This window comes from Clinocottus analis, unplaced genomic scaffold, assembly GCF_023055335.1.
Source record: "Clinocottus analis isolate CAN_PGR_092001 unplaced genomic scaffold, fCliAna1.0.p SCAF_11, whole genome shotgun sequence".
NCBI lineage: Eukaryota > Metazoa > Chordata > Actinopteri > Perciformes > Cottidae > Clinocottus > Clinocottus analis.
In genome coordinates this window covers 6,492,562-6,509,755 of record NW_027175832.1, presented here as the reverse complement: position 1 = coordinate 6,509,755, position 17,194 = coordinate 6,492,562, and the positions used below count along the sequence as shown (strand labels likewise).

Sequence of the window (17,194 nt, the reverse complement as noted above, 5' to 3'; positions counted from 1 at the left end):
GTGCAGTGATGCTTTGATTAGCCACACAGGACAAAGCGGGGGTCAACACACCAGAACAAGCCTCCCAGTTTCACCTCCCTGCCTCCAGCTTCTCCTTCTATACAGCTCTTCTTATTAATACCCCTTCCGGGCTTCTTGCAAATCCCATCAGTCTGTTTGTCCGGATCTCGCTTGGCGAGCTTTTCCGGATCTTGAGAAAAGAAGGAAGAGAGAGAGAGAGAGAGGGAGAGAGAGAGAGAGAGAGAGAGAGAGAGAGAGAGAGAGAGAAGGGCTGGAGTCACTCTCCCAGAGCGTGGATCCTGGATTAGAGGGAAAAGGGCAAATACCATGGAGCGTATAGAGGGAGGCAGCCGTGAGGGTTAAGACGCCAAACAATAGAAATTAATTAGAACTCTCTCGGTGGAGGATTGCTCTACTGATTAAGGATTGGGGGATTATTGGATAAGAAGGTGAAATACTGTTTTTTTTGTTGTCTATGATGGGGCCTCCTTCACTATCATTTGTATCCACATGTGAAGAACTTTACACTGCAAAAAAAATATGTTGAAAAACAGCTCAGGGCGTAAGTAAAAGTGTATAAACACAATTTAAACACATTTTGTTCTTAATAATATGTTTTCCTGAGTCTGACTGATTAATTATGAATTATCAAGCAAACACTGACATGTTAAAGCTTCTCAGATGTGAGGATTTGATCATACGTATGCATTAATTTCTCATTTTCTACTAATAGACTAAAAGACTAACAGATTGTTTTCCTTAAATCTGCCAGATGACTGAATAATGGATATATTCATCAATTGCAGTTTTAATTCTGTGTCCTCTTGTTCCAGGTCGTCATTAAATGTATATTGTTTTCACGCTGAGTGGTTATCGCTCCACTTTAAAATCAAATGAACATATTTGAGATTTAGTGTGCATCATGTTGGATGTTTACTCAACTTGAAGTGTTTGGTGTCATTGGAAACCTGAGACTCTGTGACATAATTTGAAGAGAGTTTATGTTGACGGGTCAGTTCATTTTAAAGGAGAACTTTTTACTTCTTTTGTGATAAAAAAAGAAGAAGTAGTATGAAGCCTTTTCTGGCTACAGAGGAAGCTACGTAAAGTCCAAGCTTCTCATCTTTTCTTGAGGCTAGCAGCTCAAGGCTACGTTAGCAAACACTGGCATAAATCTGCTGATAATTGTGAGTTGAAGTGGAGGTTTGTGTGCCGATACAATCTGTGTTTAAAGACACAGTTGGCTCAGTGTCAGAGCAGCTGACTGATAAATGAAGAGGAGCTGGAGGCTCTCACCTCCGGGTCAAAAGATCAGAGACACAACGGCAGAGAACCGAAAGTTGAAATGAGGGGGAGATGGAAAATCAAGGCCAAGGTCTCTCTGTCTCTGTCTCTCTGACACACACACACACACACACACACACACACACACACACACACACACACACACACACACACACACACACACACACACACACAGGTGTTGGGGAGGAAAAGGGGCTGTGAAGGTTTGTAGTTATTCGCCCTTCAGGCAGACAGGCTAATGATGTGGAGGTGTATAATTTGAGGGCCGCAGTCCAGAAAAATGTGCAACATCCATGATGAACGATAACAAGCCGGATGTTGGACCCAAATGAAAAGAGTGGAGAGGCTCAGTGTGTTGTGCCAGGACAACGTTAAACCCTTCCCAATCCAAAATAACGTACGTTTATTTAACAACAGATTTGTGTGAAGAGCGCGCACAAAAACCTTAATTCCTCTTTTTTTGTGTGAATTTAAATATGTTGCTTGAAAACTCTCATTCTAACAGTGTTTATTGAAAAATATTGTTACACAAATATTGACTTGGTACCATGAAACTACAAAGATATGATGTTGACGCGACTTTGCATTTAACATTTGTAAAATATTCATCATGTTTTAAATGTATTCATAGATATTTCATGAGTCAAAACATCTCAAGATTCAACAGTTTGCCATCACCTGGAACACATACGAGACTTATGTCTTCAGTGCGCTTGCAACGGGAGAAAACTTCAACTTAAACTCCGCCCCTAAATTCGCTCCAGAGGCGTGGGGGTGCAGTCTCTAAACACACGCACACACACTCCTCCAAGAAGGACGGAGGACGCGCGTAAAAGCAGCCGAGCTGCTTCATTTCACCAGTGAACCCGCGCGTTGAGCTCATCCAGAGAGTCCCGGAGTGAAGTTTGGACTTTCCTTCGTTTTGAACCTCAAGGTGCAGCGGAGCCCTGTTGCTTATGATGCTCGGATATCCAAAGGAGTGTTTCGCTCCACGCGTAGGATCCATAATGTGAGTCGGAATACACAAGGACGCTGCGTAAAGGACATCCTGGACTCCCGTTGTGGCCGTTGAAGTTCTTTCCAATCCTCCACAGTGCAGCATGGGTCTCTCATCTGCTCTGCTTCTCGTTGCTTTTCTGGGTAAGACCCTTTTAAAGTTGCCTGGATTGACTGTGATCCATGAAGAGTGTTTGACTCCACGTGTGCTTGGTAAACAAAATGCGCAAAAGCTCTGTTGCTTAAACCGTAGAGACGGGTGAGATCATCTAATTATTTATTTAATTGCACTACTTGCTGAAATGGTTCCAGGCAGGAACCTGACAGTCCTCACCTCACCTCAGCACACCTGTTTACCATAGCTGTGTGTGTGTGTGTTGTGTCCAACAGCTCGAATGGTAATAATATTTGGAGTCGTAAGTTATCCCTTATGCCACTGCGATGAACATGTTTGAAGACTAAAAGGCAATAAAAAGCTTCCCCGGGGCTGCTGGGCAGATGAAAGCACTTGTGGAGTTAAGAGCCACTTAAAACATCCATTCCTGATGAAAACCCTGTCTGAGCAGCAGAGGATTATGGGACTGCAGTTGACCCAATCCATCTGCTGGCAGTGACACAGGAAGGCAACGTTTGGCTGCGACTTCAAATGACTGGGTTGAGATAAAACGATATTTTGAAGCACTTATTCTTAAGTGTGTTTGAGTGAATGTAACGTTCAATTAAGTGGTGTGTTATTGCAGCTTTTCTAGTGGCAATGAAAATGCACTGTCAGGCCGGATCAGTGTGTGCTGTAAATTTACTGAAGAGAGAAAACCTCAGCGAGAGCTTCAGAGATTTAAAGGTCATAAAAAAACTCAGAAAGGAACGTGGAGCAGCTGCTGCTTGTGCTTCATCTTATTAAGGATATGAATAAGTCTTCTGCTGGGACTTAATACTCTATAAGGTCTTTAGGTTGTATTTAATTTGTGAACAGTCAGCCATTTTCAAAATGTAAGAGTGATTGCGATTTGCAAGCATTTGCTCAAGTCATTGCTTCTGCTAAAACGTTTTGTTTTCATCTTGATGTTGAATACAGAAGAAGTGAAGATGTGTGCGACTCTTGGCAGCGCACACAGTTGACAAAATGTCAAACGGTAACAACAATAATACTATGAAATATATATAGGAGATAAACCAGAGTGAGTCAGAAAATGGGAAATCCGAATGTTTTTATTCAAATACCAAAACAAAGAACTTTATTTTAGTAATTCACAATACAATGACATATTTTAAACTTATACTCAGAGAGCCTACAAAACATGAATTCAGTTTATTTATTTGCATGCACACTATTTATTACATATACGCAACTATACTGTTCATATGTACCACTGTATATACTGTATTTTACACACATATAGCTAGTGAAACACAACAAATTGTATAATAATGGAGTTTTAAAAGGTTCCTGCTTGTGAGATTAAAAAAGGGTTGATGGTATATAAATCACTGCCAACTGCTTACACAAGTCAAGGAGCAGTCCTCTGTCTGGTCTCTGCATTGTTCGCTGCCCATAAGCGCTGTGGAGACTCTCTGCTTGTCAGGGCAGTGTGGTTACCTCACTGGTGGGATGAGGCCAACTGGAAATGTTCTCTGTGGTTTGAGGCTCTGGGAATTTTGTGGGTGCTTTGATTTCGATAGAGAGCAGCAGTCTGGGAAAGCAGCAGCAGCAGCAGCAGCAGCAGCAGCAGCAGCAGCAGCAGCGAGGGACTGCAGAGGGTCGAGCCGGATTATTGCCTTAACTTTGTTCTGCTTCACTTTATCAAAGTCAACCTTTCCAGAGAGAATGTTCACATATTAAGCTATGATTTGGGTTAGAGTTGGACATTAGAGCGGCATCATTTCAAAGAAATAATCATCTTGAAAGCGCTTTCTCTCAAGGCGGACCTCGAAACCTTTTCATTTCTTTCTGCGTGTCATCTTCATTCACTCCTAACCACATATAGAGTCTGATATTAACACATCTGAACACAGTGTCACATGTGTAGCTTTTTATTAGAACTAAAATCATTCAAATAGCCTCAGTGGTTGCAGCAATTCACCCTTTTTAGTTTGGGTATGCAATTTTCGAGGAAGGGGCCTAAAAATAGGTTGACTTTCAAAAGGTGAATGTGGAGAGGGTTTTCTTTTAAAGGAAGCTGTTGGAAGAAACTCACACATTGAACACTCATTAAATGTGAACCGGCCGTGTTGTGTGTATGTTTTTAACCTTGTAAAAAATAAAAAAAAGGCAGTTGTGTGTGTGTGTGTGTGTGTGCGCGTCCTACACCGAAATTCACCTGCTATTAAATCAGAGGCGCTGAAACGTCAGTGAGGTTAAAAGGGCATTAATAATCTCACCAGGTTTTCTTTTAAATGCACATAAACACACACACACACACACACACACACACACACACACACACACACACACACACACACACTGGGACTTTTGCCCTCGTCATCGTAAAAGCAACTGTTGGCAGCCACTTAGGGGTTTTCCTCTCGTCCAGAACCGACTGCAGGTGCAAAAAAAAAAAAAAGCCTCACAAACACACACATAGCAAACTGTGAAGCCTTTTCTTTGACTTTTAAACACAGCTCCAGCCAGCAGCGTAACTAATGCCACCAGCTGAGTCGGGGGATCGAGTCCCACCCCCACCCCCCCCCTCTGTCCAGTGTGTCCACTGAGCAGCGCTGTGATGTGGTGATTTAAATGCGTAGGCGCTGCCTCGCCGCGTGTAAAATAACTGGATGGAGTTTTGTTCTTCATGGAGCTTCTGGCTTCTTTAATCGGATGTTTTTTTTGTTCCTCCCTTGGTGTCATTAGTCTCAAATTTAAAGCACTGAGGCGACTGCAGAGGCCTTCCAAGGCGTTAAATGATATTGCCTAGCATGTTGGGTCCAGCTAGAAAGAATTTAAAGCAAAGTCTTCATATTTCAAGGTAGATTTTGGTGATATTAGAGTCTTACATTGAATAAATCTTTGCTGGAATGTGGACTTCAAGGCTTTCTTTTTTGGCCGAAGGCTTTCAAAATGCTTTCATTTCCGATATTATATCCCCTTCAGCTCAGCTTATTGTTGAACATATTGTTGTTTTATGTGGTGCATCACGTTTACGCAGACAGGGTGGGAACTTAATCTTCACTGCTTGTTTTTAACTGGCTTTGTAGCTTAATTTGAGACTTTATTTTAGCGTCTGTTTCAAGTCAGCTGCATCAGGTCTTCAACCTGGACATCTAAGCGTTGCCTTTTCATCACATGTTCAGCCGATATTAACCCGTGAAGCCTCCACTCACGCCAGGTGCGGCAGGTCACCGATGAAGGCCTGTAATCCCCGGGTGATGACGAGAGTTAAAATGACTACATAAAACCTTCCAAACACTTCAAAGAGGCCTGACGGATCGAATGAGCAGAGTGAAAACACAAAGAGCCAAACCTCAAACCCAACAGACGACTTCTTTCTCTATTTGAAGTAAATGAACTCCATTATTAGTTTGAAAGCTGTTGTGTTTCATTTATTAGGCGGTAAAGATTTAAAAGGAAAAAAGATCTGCCAAACTATGTTTATTTAACATTTCAACCTCAATGAAGCACGTGTCTGTTAAAACAGCTGAATGGCTTATTCAGCATCAGGGTATCTCATCAGGATTTCACTATAACTCACAACACAGCAGTAATACTTGAACATAAATAAACGATTAACCTCCCAATTTCACCTTTTTAACAATATAATCCGTTGAAGGGGACACATCAGGCTCACTTTCAGGTCCATACTTTTCTACTAGAACATGTTTAATTGTTTTAATGATCAAAAGGCATTTTTTTTTGCATACTGTTTGTCTGATTATACCTGTATTCACCCTCTGAAACCCGTCTCGCGACAACGCCCTCCTGACAAAGTCCAGTCTGCTCTTAATGTCTTGAGAGAAAAATGTGGAGCACCTTTGCAAAGACAGTACTCAAGCCGTGGTTGGAGATACTCGGATGGTGGGCAATACCCTAATAATCCGGTATGTGACGTAGCATGATTGGCTTGTTGAACCACATGTTTTCCGATCCAGGCAACCCACAAAAAAAATGACTGAGTTGTATTATGCTAAGGAAATCTTATCCTTTTTGTTCGTATATATCGTTTAAATCTCACCCAAGCTAAACCTTTTGGTGTCCTTCCTGTTCCCGCAGGCTGGGCTGAAGCTGGTTCCTCTCTTCACTACTTGGATGGTCAGTCCAGCCGCCTCTCTCTGGAGAAAACCTTCGGCCGATCGCTCAAAGACTCCCAGTGCCAACACATGTTGAAGCGCCTTCACAATGGAGCGCGAATCACTGTGCAGATGCCTCCCACTGTCGAGGGTCACTGGGTGTCCACCAGGTAAAGAGAGCGGACTGTGTGCATCTTTTCTTAAAGGGAGCCAGGAACAATTACTTTTCCAATGCAACTATCCTCTAAACAAGGGCATTGAACCAGGACATGTAGTGTAACATAGTTTAGGTGATGGATGGTTTGTTTTGGGGGCATTTCCTTTCATGGATGTTTAAAAAACAGACAAACTGTGTGTTTTTTTTGCTGGTTAATTTGATGTGTACATCATACCAACAAGCGGTTCAGGCTGGCTTTGCAATATAAAACGAAAATGACATAAAAACACAAAAAAAAAGATATACGAGCAGCAGGTAATATAGATGAGAGCTCATCAACAAACATGTTTGCAGTTGAAGTGACATCAAACCAATGAATTCATTGTAATTGAATGTCTTAAAAGTGCTGGGTGCTCTCTCAAACACTCAACTTTCTTTTGGCATTCATGAAAAAACAAATTGAGACGAGAGCATGCGGTTCAACTGAAACCTCCATTTCCTGTTGCAGCTGTGAGGTGAGACCAGGTCCAGAGTTCCTGACGCGCTCCTACAGTTTCTACTCCAACAACACATTCCAGGCTCACCAGTTCTACTATGAGGACAACCACTGCACCAAACCCACCTACACGCTGGTGATCCGGGGCCGTCTGCGCCTCCGCCAGGCCTCCTGGATCATCCGCGGCGGCACGGAGGCCGAGTACCACCTCCACCGCGTCCAGATGGTTTGCCACACAGCCACCGTGGCCAAAGAGCTCAGCCAGAGGCTCAACCGCAGCTGCAGAGGGGCCGTGAAGGGCCCCTGGGAGCCCAGCGTGGTCTACGAGCTGTGGAGCGAGGAGGGCGGCTACGACTGCTCCCGGGAGCTTAACTTTGCGATGCATGAGCTGCAGCTGCTGAGGGTGGAGAAGCAGTACCTGCATCACAACCTGGACCACCTGGTGGAGGAGCTGTTTCTAGGAGACATCCACACCGAGCCGTCCCAGAGGCTGTACTACAAGCCGTCCAGCTACCAGACCGCCCTGCAAAACTCCAAGGTGCGTCCCTCGTGATCGGCTCCTCGTTTCCAGGAAAGAGGGAGAAATGGCTTCTTCAATTCTGCAGATTCCCTTCCCAAGCGATCACAGCATAATTATTAGAGGTTGTTGGGTGATAACTAGAATAAGACTTTTCTTATGGTCATGGGAAACCTGGAAAAAGTCATGGAATTGTAAAATAGTTATTTCCAGGCACCGGAAAAGTCCTTGAAAAATAATAAAATCCCCAAACTTTTGGAAAAGTCATGGAAATGTCTTACGTTAATATAGTCACGTCGTTCATTTATGCTGAGTTTAAAATAATTAATATGCTTTTAAAAGAAAGACGCTCAAAATATAAGCAGGCGTACGCGAAGTATATCTATAAATGTCTTGTCTCTCATTCATTTGTGTTATTTAAGGTATACTGTATGCTTTTGAATTCTCATTGTTAGTTTAAATACGACATTTTCTCACTTGTGTTGTTCTACACTGAGATTTCCCAAAATATTTAGTCATGGAAAAGTCCTGGAAATCCATTGGTCTAACCATGTGTATTGCTATCAGTGTGGTTTGAGGAAAGATCATCTCTGTCGAGGCCTTAGAAGAGATTACAAAGTAAAAGTCCATGCCTCTGTACACTGCAGTTCTCATCACAGTTTACCTGGAGAAGGTTCCACGTGCTTCATAAGGATGAGAGCGCTTCCCGTCCACTGTGCTTTCTGTTTGTTGGAATGCACGACCGGGCCAGAGGTAGACTTTTGTTTTCTGTCCTGAGCACGCAGCTCGGCGGAGAGCCTCTGTCGTAGTCCACTCCCACTGTGTCGACCCTCCACACCGCAAAGACCACACGCACCGCAAACAGCTTGAGCCGACCTGCACAACAGTGCTCTTTTATAGCGTCGCCTAAGCAGTGCTGTGAGGAGACCTGGGTGAAATAACATTTGAAAGTAAGTCTTGTTTACAAGGAGAGCAGTGGAAAGAAAGTGTAGAAGCCTGAAGCTATTGTAATACTCTTAACTTGTGAGGTAATCTGGATTGTTCTGTGGCTGTAAACTCCACCTGCATGTGGCAACAAATCACCCTTTAGGACTAAAAGAAATACCGTTTTATTCCAACTCTGATTTGGGGTCAGTGTATATGCAAGCGATATACTAAACATTTGCACGAGTAGAAACCAGAAACTGTGTACATACCGACTTCATCTCCAAAGGCTAGCATCAAGAAAGAGCTCTTTCTTCCCTCCGCTGTGCTTACGGGATGTCATTTCTCTATTTACACTGCGGAAACAGCAGTTTCCCTGCTGAGTGAAACCCAAGAGTGATGTTTTCACTGTCGCCCTCGACAGAACTTACGATGGAATCACGTTCGGGTCCACTGTCTAAATAAATATCCATTTGAATGTGGACGATTGGGGCTCGGTGTTGCTGATCACAAGGTAAACACAGTGTGGAGTGAGGATATGTGATCAGACAAGCTCCCCTGTGGTTCCGCAATGACCAGAGCTGCTCCCCGTAAGCCTCTCTGGTCTGCAGGGCAATGTGAAGCCTGGCCTATCTCTGGGAGCGATCAACATGTGGTATTCCTAGAATTTGGGATCATGTGAATTATTCCAGCGAGCACATACCAGGTCTAATTTCATGCATGCCTGAGGCTCAAATCAAAGTGTTGCATATGCTCGATTTCTTCTATTCTGAGTAGGAGGAAGGTCGGGTGTGATTCACTTGTTGCCGTTAAGAGTCAAACATAATTACAGTATTATTGGCTTAAAGGGATACTTTGGTTTTTTTTTAAATGGTGATGAATGAGGTTCTTATCCATATGCCTGAAGGTGCTGCCTGAACGTGTAAATAGCCAACTATCTGCTACCATGAGTCTATTATCAACTTGACATGTCATCACGTTCGCAGCTCGCTGCACTCTCTTTAAGTGGCTAAAGAAATTATGAATGCTGCTTTTAAATCTTTTTTTTTTTTACATGAAAAAAAACAGTCTTGTAAAAATTTCAGCACATAGACCCAAAACTATCTGCTTGGCTAGATCCCTGTTAAGAAAAAGTCATTTGAGTTTGGCATCATCATAACTCTATTGGTCAAATGTGGGTCCCATTGGTCATGGCTGTTACATGCTCTATGTAAATGATGCTTTAGATTTTATACTTTTTGGGTAACAGCGGTAGAAAGTATTCCTCACTCCTTCCTCCACGCAAAGCACGAAATCCGACCATCTCTTGAGGTTGTAATGGTTTTCTTTTCAGGGATTTCTTTTACTGCGATGGTGACTATCCAATCCATTAATCTTAAGCGGTGTACCCGGAGCTGGTCTCCGTCCAGAGCGTCCGCTGGTGCCAGCATGTTCATTCGTGGTTATTTGGGTGGATCTCAGAAGTGATGCGAGAGCGAGGCAGCAGTCTGCGTTTCTAATTTGATGTTCTGTTCTCCTCATTTTATGTCGCCGCTTTCACTGTCGCGTCATCGAGGCCGAGGAACGACCGCGGTGGTAATGACGCTTGTTAGGATGGGATCTGTTTTTATATTGTCTCGGTGGTTTATCCTGTTTTCACATGCATCCCTCATGCAGAGAGTCATTTGTTCCGCCTTCCTGAGTTTGGTTTATGCTTTATTGTCTTTGCTGCTTCTTTTTGAGACTATAAGCCTTTGAAATATATTCCAAACTTGAGCACTAAAGCCAGATAAGACTCTTATTATGGATTCCTGGGATGTCTACTTACAGGAGAGATGCTGGTTTAGCTCTGAGGATCCGAACAGACCAAAACAAATACTGAGGTGTATTCAGAGGTGGAAGAAGCAGCCAGATCGTTTACTTTGGCAAAAGTACGAACGCCACGCTGTAACACTTCACGACAATTAAAAGTCCTGCATTGGAAATGTTGCTTAAGGCAATAGAGCAGTGTTATCCCTTGATCAGCGGCTCGGCGGTTCAATCCCCGGCTCGGCTTGTCCGTGTCGATGTGTTCTTTTGGCACTTAACCCCAACTTGCTCCCGTAGCGTACGGTGTGTATGAATGTCGGTTAGTCCTGATGAGCAGGTGGCACTTTGCATACCAACAATTACGCTGCCATCAGTGGGTGAATGATGACATGTGAAAGAGCTTTTAGTGGTAAATGTACTGTACGCGTACAGTACATTTACCATTTAAGGTAGGTAAAAGTACTCATTCTGCAGTAAAATATTCCCTTTCATTATTTTCATAATAATGCGTATGTTGTATTTTACTGCTGTCGACGTGTATATCCTGTAATTATCATATAATACTCCACTGGCGGTGTAATCGACAGCAACACATCATGTTCTTTGAGATCGCCGTGCTTGTCGTGCGGCTGTCCTGTGAGAGCCGCGTATCTCTAAAGAGTCAACGATGCATTTTCCAGCTGTTCCAAAAGGAAAGTAGGAGATGAAAAAACTGTAATCTGAAAAATAAGCCGTCAGAAAACTATAGGGGAGTAAAAATAACTATAATTGCCTCAGATTTAAGTGCAGTAGAAATACATAAAGCTGCATAAAAGGGAAGCACTCAAGCACCACTTGAGTAAATGTACTTTGTTACTCCCCACCACTGGGTGTAGTTTCTATGATATAAGCAAGAAGTGTTGTAAAGCCTGGCGTGGTTTCTGCTCCTCGTGAAACGTTTGCTTCGAGACATCATCTTCCCCTGAACTGGGGCAGCGCTCCCCAAAATGCCCAAATGAAGGATTTCTGCCAAACAAACTGTAATTCATTTCTTATTCTCCTTGATCTACTGTGGCTTGGATTGTACCTCATTTGTACGTCAATTCAGACTAAAGTGGTGGCCAAATGCAGCGGTAAAAATGAAATGAATAAATGTCATTTATATGAGGCAAGAGAAGTAATATCCGTCCTCATTTCCTCCATTTTTTTCTCTCCTTCCATTCCAGAAAGGGTATAAAATGCTTTGCTTTCAGTGTGAGGAGCCAACAATCTATTGAAACATAAGCTTGAACAGGCTGGACATTGTGCACTTTAATGTATATTTTGATGTTTTGAATGTAAAGTTATGACTACATTGGACGTAAGGGATGTTCAGCTTCAACTTAATTTGATCCGAGCTGAAAAAGTAGTCAATTAATAAATCAGCTGATTGACAGAGAAACTAATTGTGAATATCATTAAAATAATTTCTTTCTGAACATTCATTGTGATGTCCAGTATACAGTCCACACAGGAGGAGAAAGCACTTCTTACAAATATTGGCATGTTCATCTCTGACAACTCTTTTTTTTGTTACGATAATATTATTATTATTCTAATTATAAAAAGCCCCAAAACTAATTGTGTCCCATGTTTTTTTTTGCTTCGCTTAGTTGATTTAATTTGTATAAATGCATGAACATGTATGGCTGGATAGATCTCTCCCTCTTTTTGAAACTCATCCTGTGCCCTTCATTGCACCATTTAAAAAAAAAAAGAGAGGGATGAATAATGAAAAAGATTGAAGACATATTCATAGTCGGGGGCCATTTTTATTTTTCTGCTGTTTTTATGAGCTCAAGGTCTGGAACATGTTCTCCACACCTGCATACCACACATGTGATAAAATAAACATTCTGCATACTGTATTTATTTATTGCTCTTCCTGCTACATACACACTGCAATACAATTACTCGTACATAAAAACACTAGATGCAAAAGTTCAGTATTAATGCGCTATGCTCTCATACGCACGGGGCTGCATTCAGAGGAGGCCTCCCCTCCAGTTGTCCATTAACCTGTCACTCTGAGGCCTTTATGGAGCTGCTCTGGGATTATCTCATCTGTAGGACGTCGGGACTTTTTTTTATTTTTTCTCTTCTTCTTTCTTCTTCTTAGTAATTTTTGTAGTTTTACTTCCCATGAAGCTCATGTGGACGTGTGTGTTGTCTGGGAAAAGAGTGATGGGGTCGGTGGGGTTAGGTCTTACATTGTGACCACCCACAAATAACAAACTCCACCGCCTCCCTGGAGTTCAGTCGTTGGAAGAGATTTTGGGGAATACAGAAAGACGAAGGCTCCCAGCTCTGAATCCGTCAGGCCCTCGAGTCTGTTCTGCAGCCAAAGACCCACAGCTGTCCTGTATGTGCATACGATGATCACATGCTGCGTCCTGGCTTCACCAGATACGATGTGAATGAATATGATTGATGGTAGTTTGAAGACTCTATAACCCTGCTGTTGTTTTGTGAGGAGCATGAAAGTTCATCTCCCTGTTCGCTGTGTGACTTTCTGTTGTCATGGCTGTAGATCAAGTAGACATCTGTCTTTTTTTTTTTTTTTTTTACAGTGAAATGATGTGATCACCCTGTGAAAATGCTGGAACCTTGTCTGGCTTCCAACACTCGACAAAATCGGTCTGAACAAAATAGTTTTTCCTCCTTCGTCTCTGATCTGACGCCAGACGTTTTTTTATGTAGATTTCATGATCATAATAACTAGCAACTCTGATAATACTACTGGGACGTGCCAATGGTTATACGTCTGCTGCTTACAGTCATTTTCTTGAGACATTTTACCATTTTTAGTTGAAAATGTAACACAACCTGGTAAATGTAATGTTTCTAACAAAGAAATACATCCAATAGGTCTCTTCTTCTTCTTCTTCTTCTTCTTCTCCTCCTCCTCCTCCTCCTCCTCCTCCTCCTCCTCATCAAAGAGTGTTGCCCAAACAAGAGCTAGAAACCCAAGCCTTTATTTCCAGTACATTTGATGACTGCAAAGAGCTTTCATGAAAACTTGAACTTGTTCAGAACGACACTGGATATATGAATAAATATGACTAAATATAACACGCTCTGTGGCTTTGGGCCCAGATACATCTCGGACATGCTTTTGCTATATGACGCTCCTAGAAGCATTGAGGCTCGCTTACTGGTTGTCCCATTTCATGATCTAACTCTGAACTCTGATAATATAACACGTTTCCCCTCTGGGGAGGATTAAAGTATATATCTATCCATCAGTCTCTCTCGACTGGGCTCACCTTTCTTTCCCTTGTTTTTCAGAACCATGACCACGGCTGCGTGGCGTGTCGTATCATCTTCCGCTCGGATGAGTTCCACCCTCCCATCCTGTCGCCGCGAGCCGACCTCACCGTGGGCTTGTACGGCCAGTGGGTGAGCCAGCGCTGCGAGGTCCGCCCCGAGGTCCTCTTCCTCACCCGTCACTTCATCTTCCACGACAACAACCACACGTGGGAGGGACACTACTACCACTACTCTGACCCCGTCTGCAAACACCCCACCTTCACCATCTACGCCCGCGGACGCTACAGCAGAGGGCTTCACTCCACCAGCGTCATGGGCGGGACAGACTTTGTCTTCAAAGGTAACCGGTGGATATTTTCTGGTCCCGCAGCGAATTAGTTACTGACTCTTTGTAAGCAGCGCGATAAGTTAAAGGGAACGGTTCAACATTTTGGGAAATTAGCTTTCTTGCTGAGGGATTAATGAGAAGTCAGGGACCGGGGTTTGTGTGCAGTGACTTCCTGGACTTTTGTCTTCACCATGAGACAAGGCAGCTGGAGGTTACTGCGACTGGCCAACAAACCATCCCACACATGAAAACGCCTTTTTTTACACTGCAGATTGAATGTAATTTAATGTAAATATCACATTTAGAGGCAGATTTGACCCTATTATTTGTCATTTTTAGTTTCTATCCATTATGTATCTATCAAGTTCAGTGTTTGAATCTTAAAAAAATGGTGACGTCGTCAAAAATAGCTCATAACTATTATCAGAACTAACAGAAACAATAACCCAAATTGCAATATAGGACCAGAGTTGTATCAACACGTGATGAAAACATTGTTTCAATGGCGCCTCTGCACCTGTGACCTACATCACGACTCTGGGGGTCATCACAAACCGGAGGTTCAAGATAGCTGAAGTTACTCCTCGAGTGCTTTTCATTACGCTTCCTTGCGTCCTTTCTCCTCCCCTCTACCATGTAGAAGGATCTTCCAATCTCTTAAATGCAACATGAGGAGGCTTTTTGGGGGAGTGTAGAGCGAGGAAAAGTGGCCGTATACACAGCCGTTTTTAATCCAGTGGCATGACGTATGAAGGCTGCAGCTGCGGCACACAGTTTTAACTGTGGAACCAAAGATTTCTTATCTCCAACTCATCCTCGTGTCCATGTATCACATCCTCGCTGGGATGAAATCTTAGCAGAATGAAAAAGCAGCCTGTTTAACGCATCCACAAGGAGTTAACGGGTCTTCTGATGTCTGTCCTCCCTTAGTGAACCACATGAGAGTTACTCCCATGGACTTCACCACCACCTCCCTCCTCAACGTCTTCAACGGTAACGAATGTGGAGTGCAGGGGTCCTGGCAGGTTGGGGTGCAGCAGGACGTCACCTTGACCAACGGCTGCGTGGCACTGGGCATCCGGCTCCCCCACACGGAGTATGAGCTGTTCCGCATGGAGCAGGATGCCCACGGTCGCTACCTGCTCTACAACGGCCAGCGTCCCAGCGACGGCTCGAGTCCCGACCGGCCGGAGAAGCGGGCCACCTCCTACCAGATGCCGCTGGCGCAGTGCTCGGCGAGCAGCCAGGCGGCCGAGCGCAGCACGGCGGACGACCTGGACAGGCCTCTGCTGCATCACAATGACTGCACGGGATGGCACAGAGGCAGCCAGCGGCGCGTCCGGGTGACTCTCGTGGCCTTCGTCACGTCGTTGCTTCTCAGCTGGCGGAGGTAGAGAGCGGTTTGGGATTATTATTTTTTTTTTTTGTCGACAGAAGTGTGGATCGCAAGAGCAGATGGTACATTTTAGCGTTTCACTTCTCTGATGTGAAAGAGGAGGAAAACTGGTGCCCCTGATCCTCTCAACGCCTTCCCAGCTACCAAAAGACTTGATACTGCTGCGCCACAGAAACTTTAGCACTTTAGAGTGGAACCAAAGACCAAACCTGTCTGTGTTTCTACAGACATACAAAGATGTCTCCACGTCCACACAGACCTGAGAGTGTGGTTTGTAAAGTGTATTTCCATGCTATCCAGTCATTTCTCGGTTCTGCCAAAAGACTCAGTTTGATGTGTGGAAAGCTTTTGTACAATAAACTCTTGACAATAAGCTCCTTGTCTCGAGGAGTTGTGCTTGTGCATAGTCGTTGTTTACAGTAAAAAGGCACTACACTAATTGTATAACAGCAGTTTCTTTAAATCTTGTAGTTTGGTGAACTCAGTAGTGTGTCATCTATTCCAAAATAAGGTCATGCTGTTAATTTGGATGTAATTAAGGTCATTAACTTTCATGCTCCTTCTTCACCAACACTTGACCATGTTTCCTTTTGTGCTAGTCAGAAATCATCAGGATTTATTATTTTTTAATAAATATCAACGTTGTAAATGTTTTAAAATTCACCAAATCTAAGCATTGCATTGAACTGTGGTCTATTGTTGGGCATTACCAGCACACAATGGTGTGTGAAAAATTGTTCATTTTAAATTACAATTGGCTCAAAATCATTGAAATATGTTTCCAATACCCATCTATAAAAGAATATGGATTGTATTGAATTTAACTCCAAGCTGTGACATGTTTTGTTTTTCTTAGTGAATGAAACACATGCAAAGGGACCCAATATGCTATGCTCTATATATACCTATTTTTTAGTTGGTCTGATAGATCGTACAGGAAAAACAACCGTCTCTATGTTCTATACAAGATCGTACTTTAAAGTTACGTTTGTTGTAACCAGGAATAAGTATTTTTGTGGTAAATATTCCTTCAACTCTTTAGAGCCGTGGTCTAAGATGAATAACTGGACATTTATGTAAAAAGAGCAGATTCTGGTCACAAAGCACTGTAGAAAAGCCACGCCATGTCCAGATTGTGCCGCTTCTTGAAAAGGGCTTCCGTTGGGAAATCTGAAATAACAGACAAAAAGATCTTGATCATTTTGAGATTGGAGAGTTGAATAAATTCAAAATGGCATCTGTGGCATTAAGGTCATCATGTTTGGGAGTTTACCAGCATGCTTCTATCCCAAAACGGTCTTGCTGTGTTCAACAGAGAAGGAACAAATGTGCCAACACAGCACACCTTCTCATTCATGCAGAATCTCGTCCAGACTGAAAAGATGACTTTTTTGTAAGTGTGTGTGTGTGTCCGTTTGTCCGTGTCCGTGCGTGTGTGTATGTGTGTGTGTGTAATAAAAGGTTTGATACTCTATCGAGGACATTTTTAAAGTGTGTAGATTTTTTTGTATTCTTTGTAAAAACAATACATATAATATAGTCTCGAATTAAAGTAACATGAAAAGTATGCTAATAATTCTTTTTTAATGTTGAAAAATATGTAAATAAGTGTAAATAGTATGGAGAAAATCATTATTGAAAACTCATGGTGCAGTCATTCAATAGTCAGAGTGTGCCGGGAAAAATCTTAGGTCATTGTCATTTAAAGATTTAGGTATGCATAAAGATTTCTAGAATAATTTTAGTGCATAATGTGTGGAAAAAGTAATATTATAGGT

The 17,194-nt window shown here is 42.8% G+C and overlaps 1 protein-coding gene across 2 annotated transcripts; it reads left to right on the top strand.

The window, feature by feature from the left end:
- The first annotated feature begins 2,214 nt into the window (after positions 1 to 2,214).
- Positions 2,215 to 15,710, top strand: LOC137782184 (protein APCDD1). 2 transcript variants are annotated; one of them, XM_068571353.1, is made up of 5 exons: positions 2,215 to 2,445; positions 6,506 to 6,692; positions 7,188 to 7,713; positions 13,711 to 14,032; positions 14,951 to 15,710. In XM_068571353.1, exons 1-5 carry the CDS (start codon positions 2,406 to 2,408, stop codon positions 15,412 to 15,414), a joined length of 1,539 nt encoding a protein of 512 aa, XP_068427454.1. In that variant the 5' UTR covers positions 2,215 to 2,405; the 3' UTR covers positions 15,415 to 15,710. The 2 variants fall into 2 exon arrangements, with proteins under 2 accessions (XP_068427454.1, XP_068427452.1); XM_068571351.1 differs by lacking the exon at positions 2,215 to 2,445 and adding an exon at positions 3,056 to 3,119.
- The last annotated feature ends 1,484 nt before the right edge of the window (positions 15,711 to 17,194 follow it).

Bases quoted from the DNA above. Each gene is read 5' to 3' on its own strand.
- LOC137782184 (XM_068571351.1), top strand. From the start codon at position 3,056: ATGAAAATGCACTGTCAGGCCGGATCAGTGTGTGCTGTAAATTTACTG. The intron at 7,714-13,710 runs GTGCGTCCCTCG...CTTGTTTTTCAG, and splicing joins CCGCCCTGCAAAACTCCAAG to AACCATGACCACGGCTGCGT. The intron at 14,033-14,950 runs GTAACCGGTGGA...GTCCTCCCTTAG, and splicing joins GACAGACTTTGTCTTCAAAG to TGAACCACATGAGAGTTACT.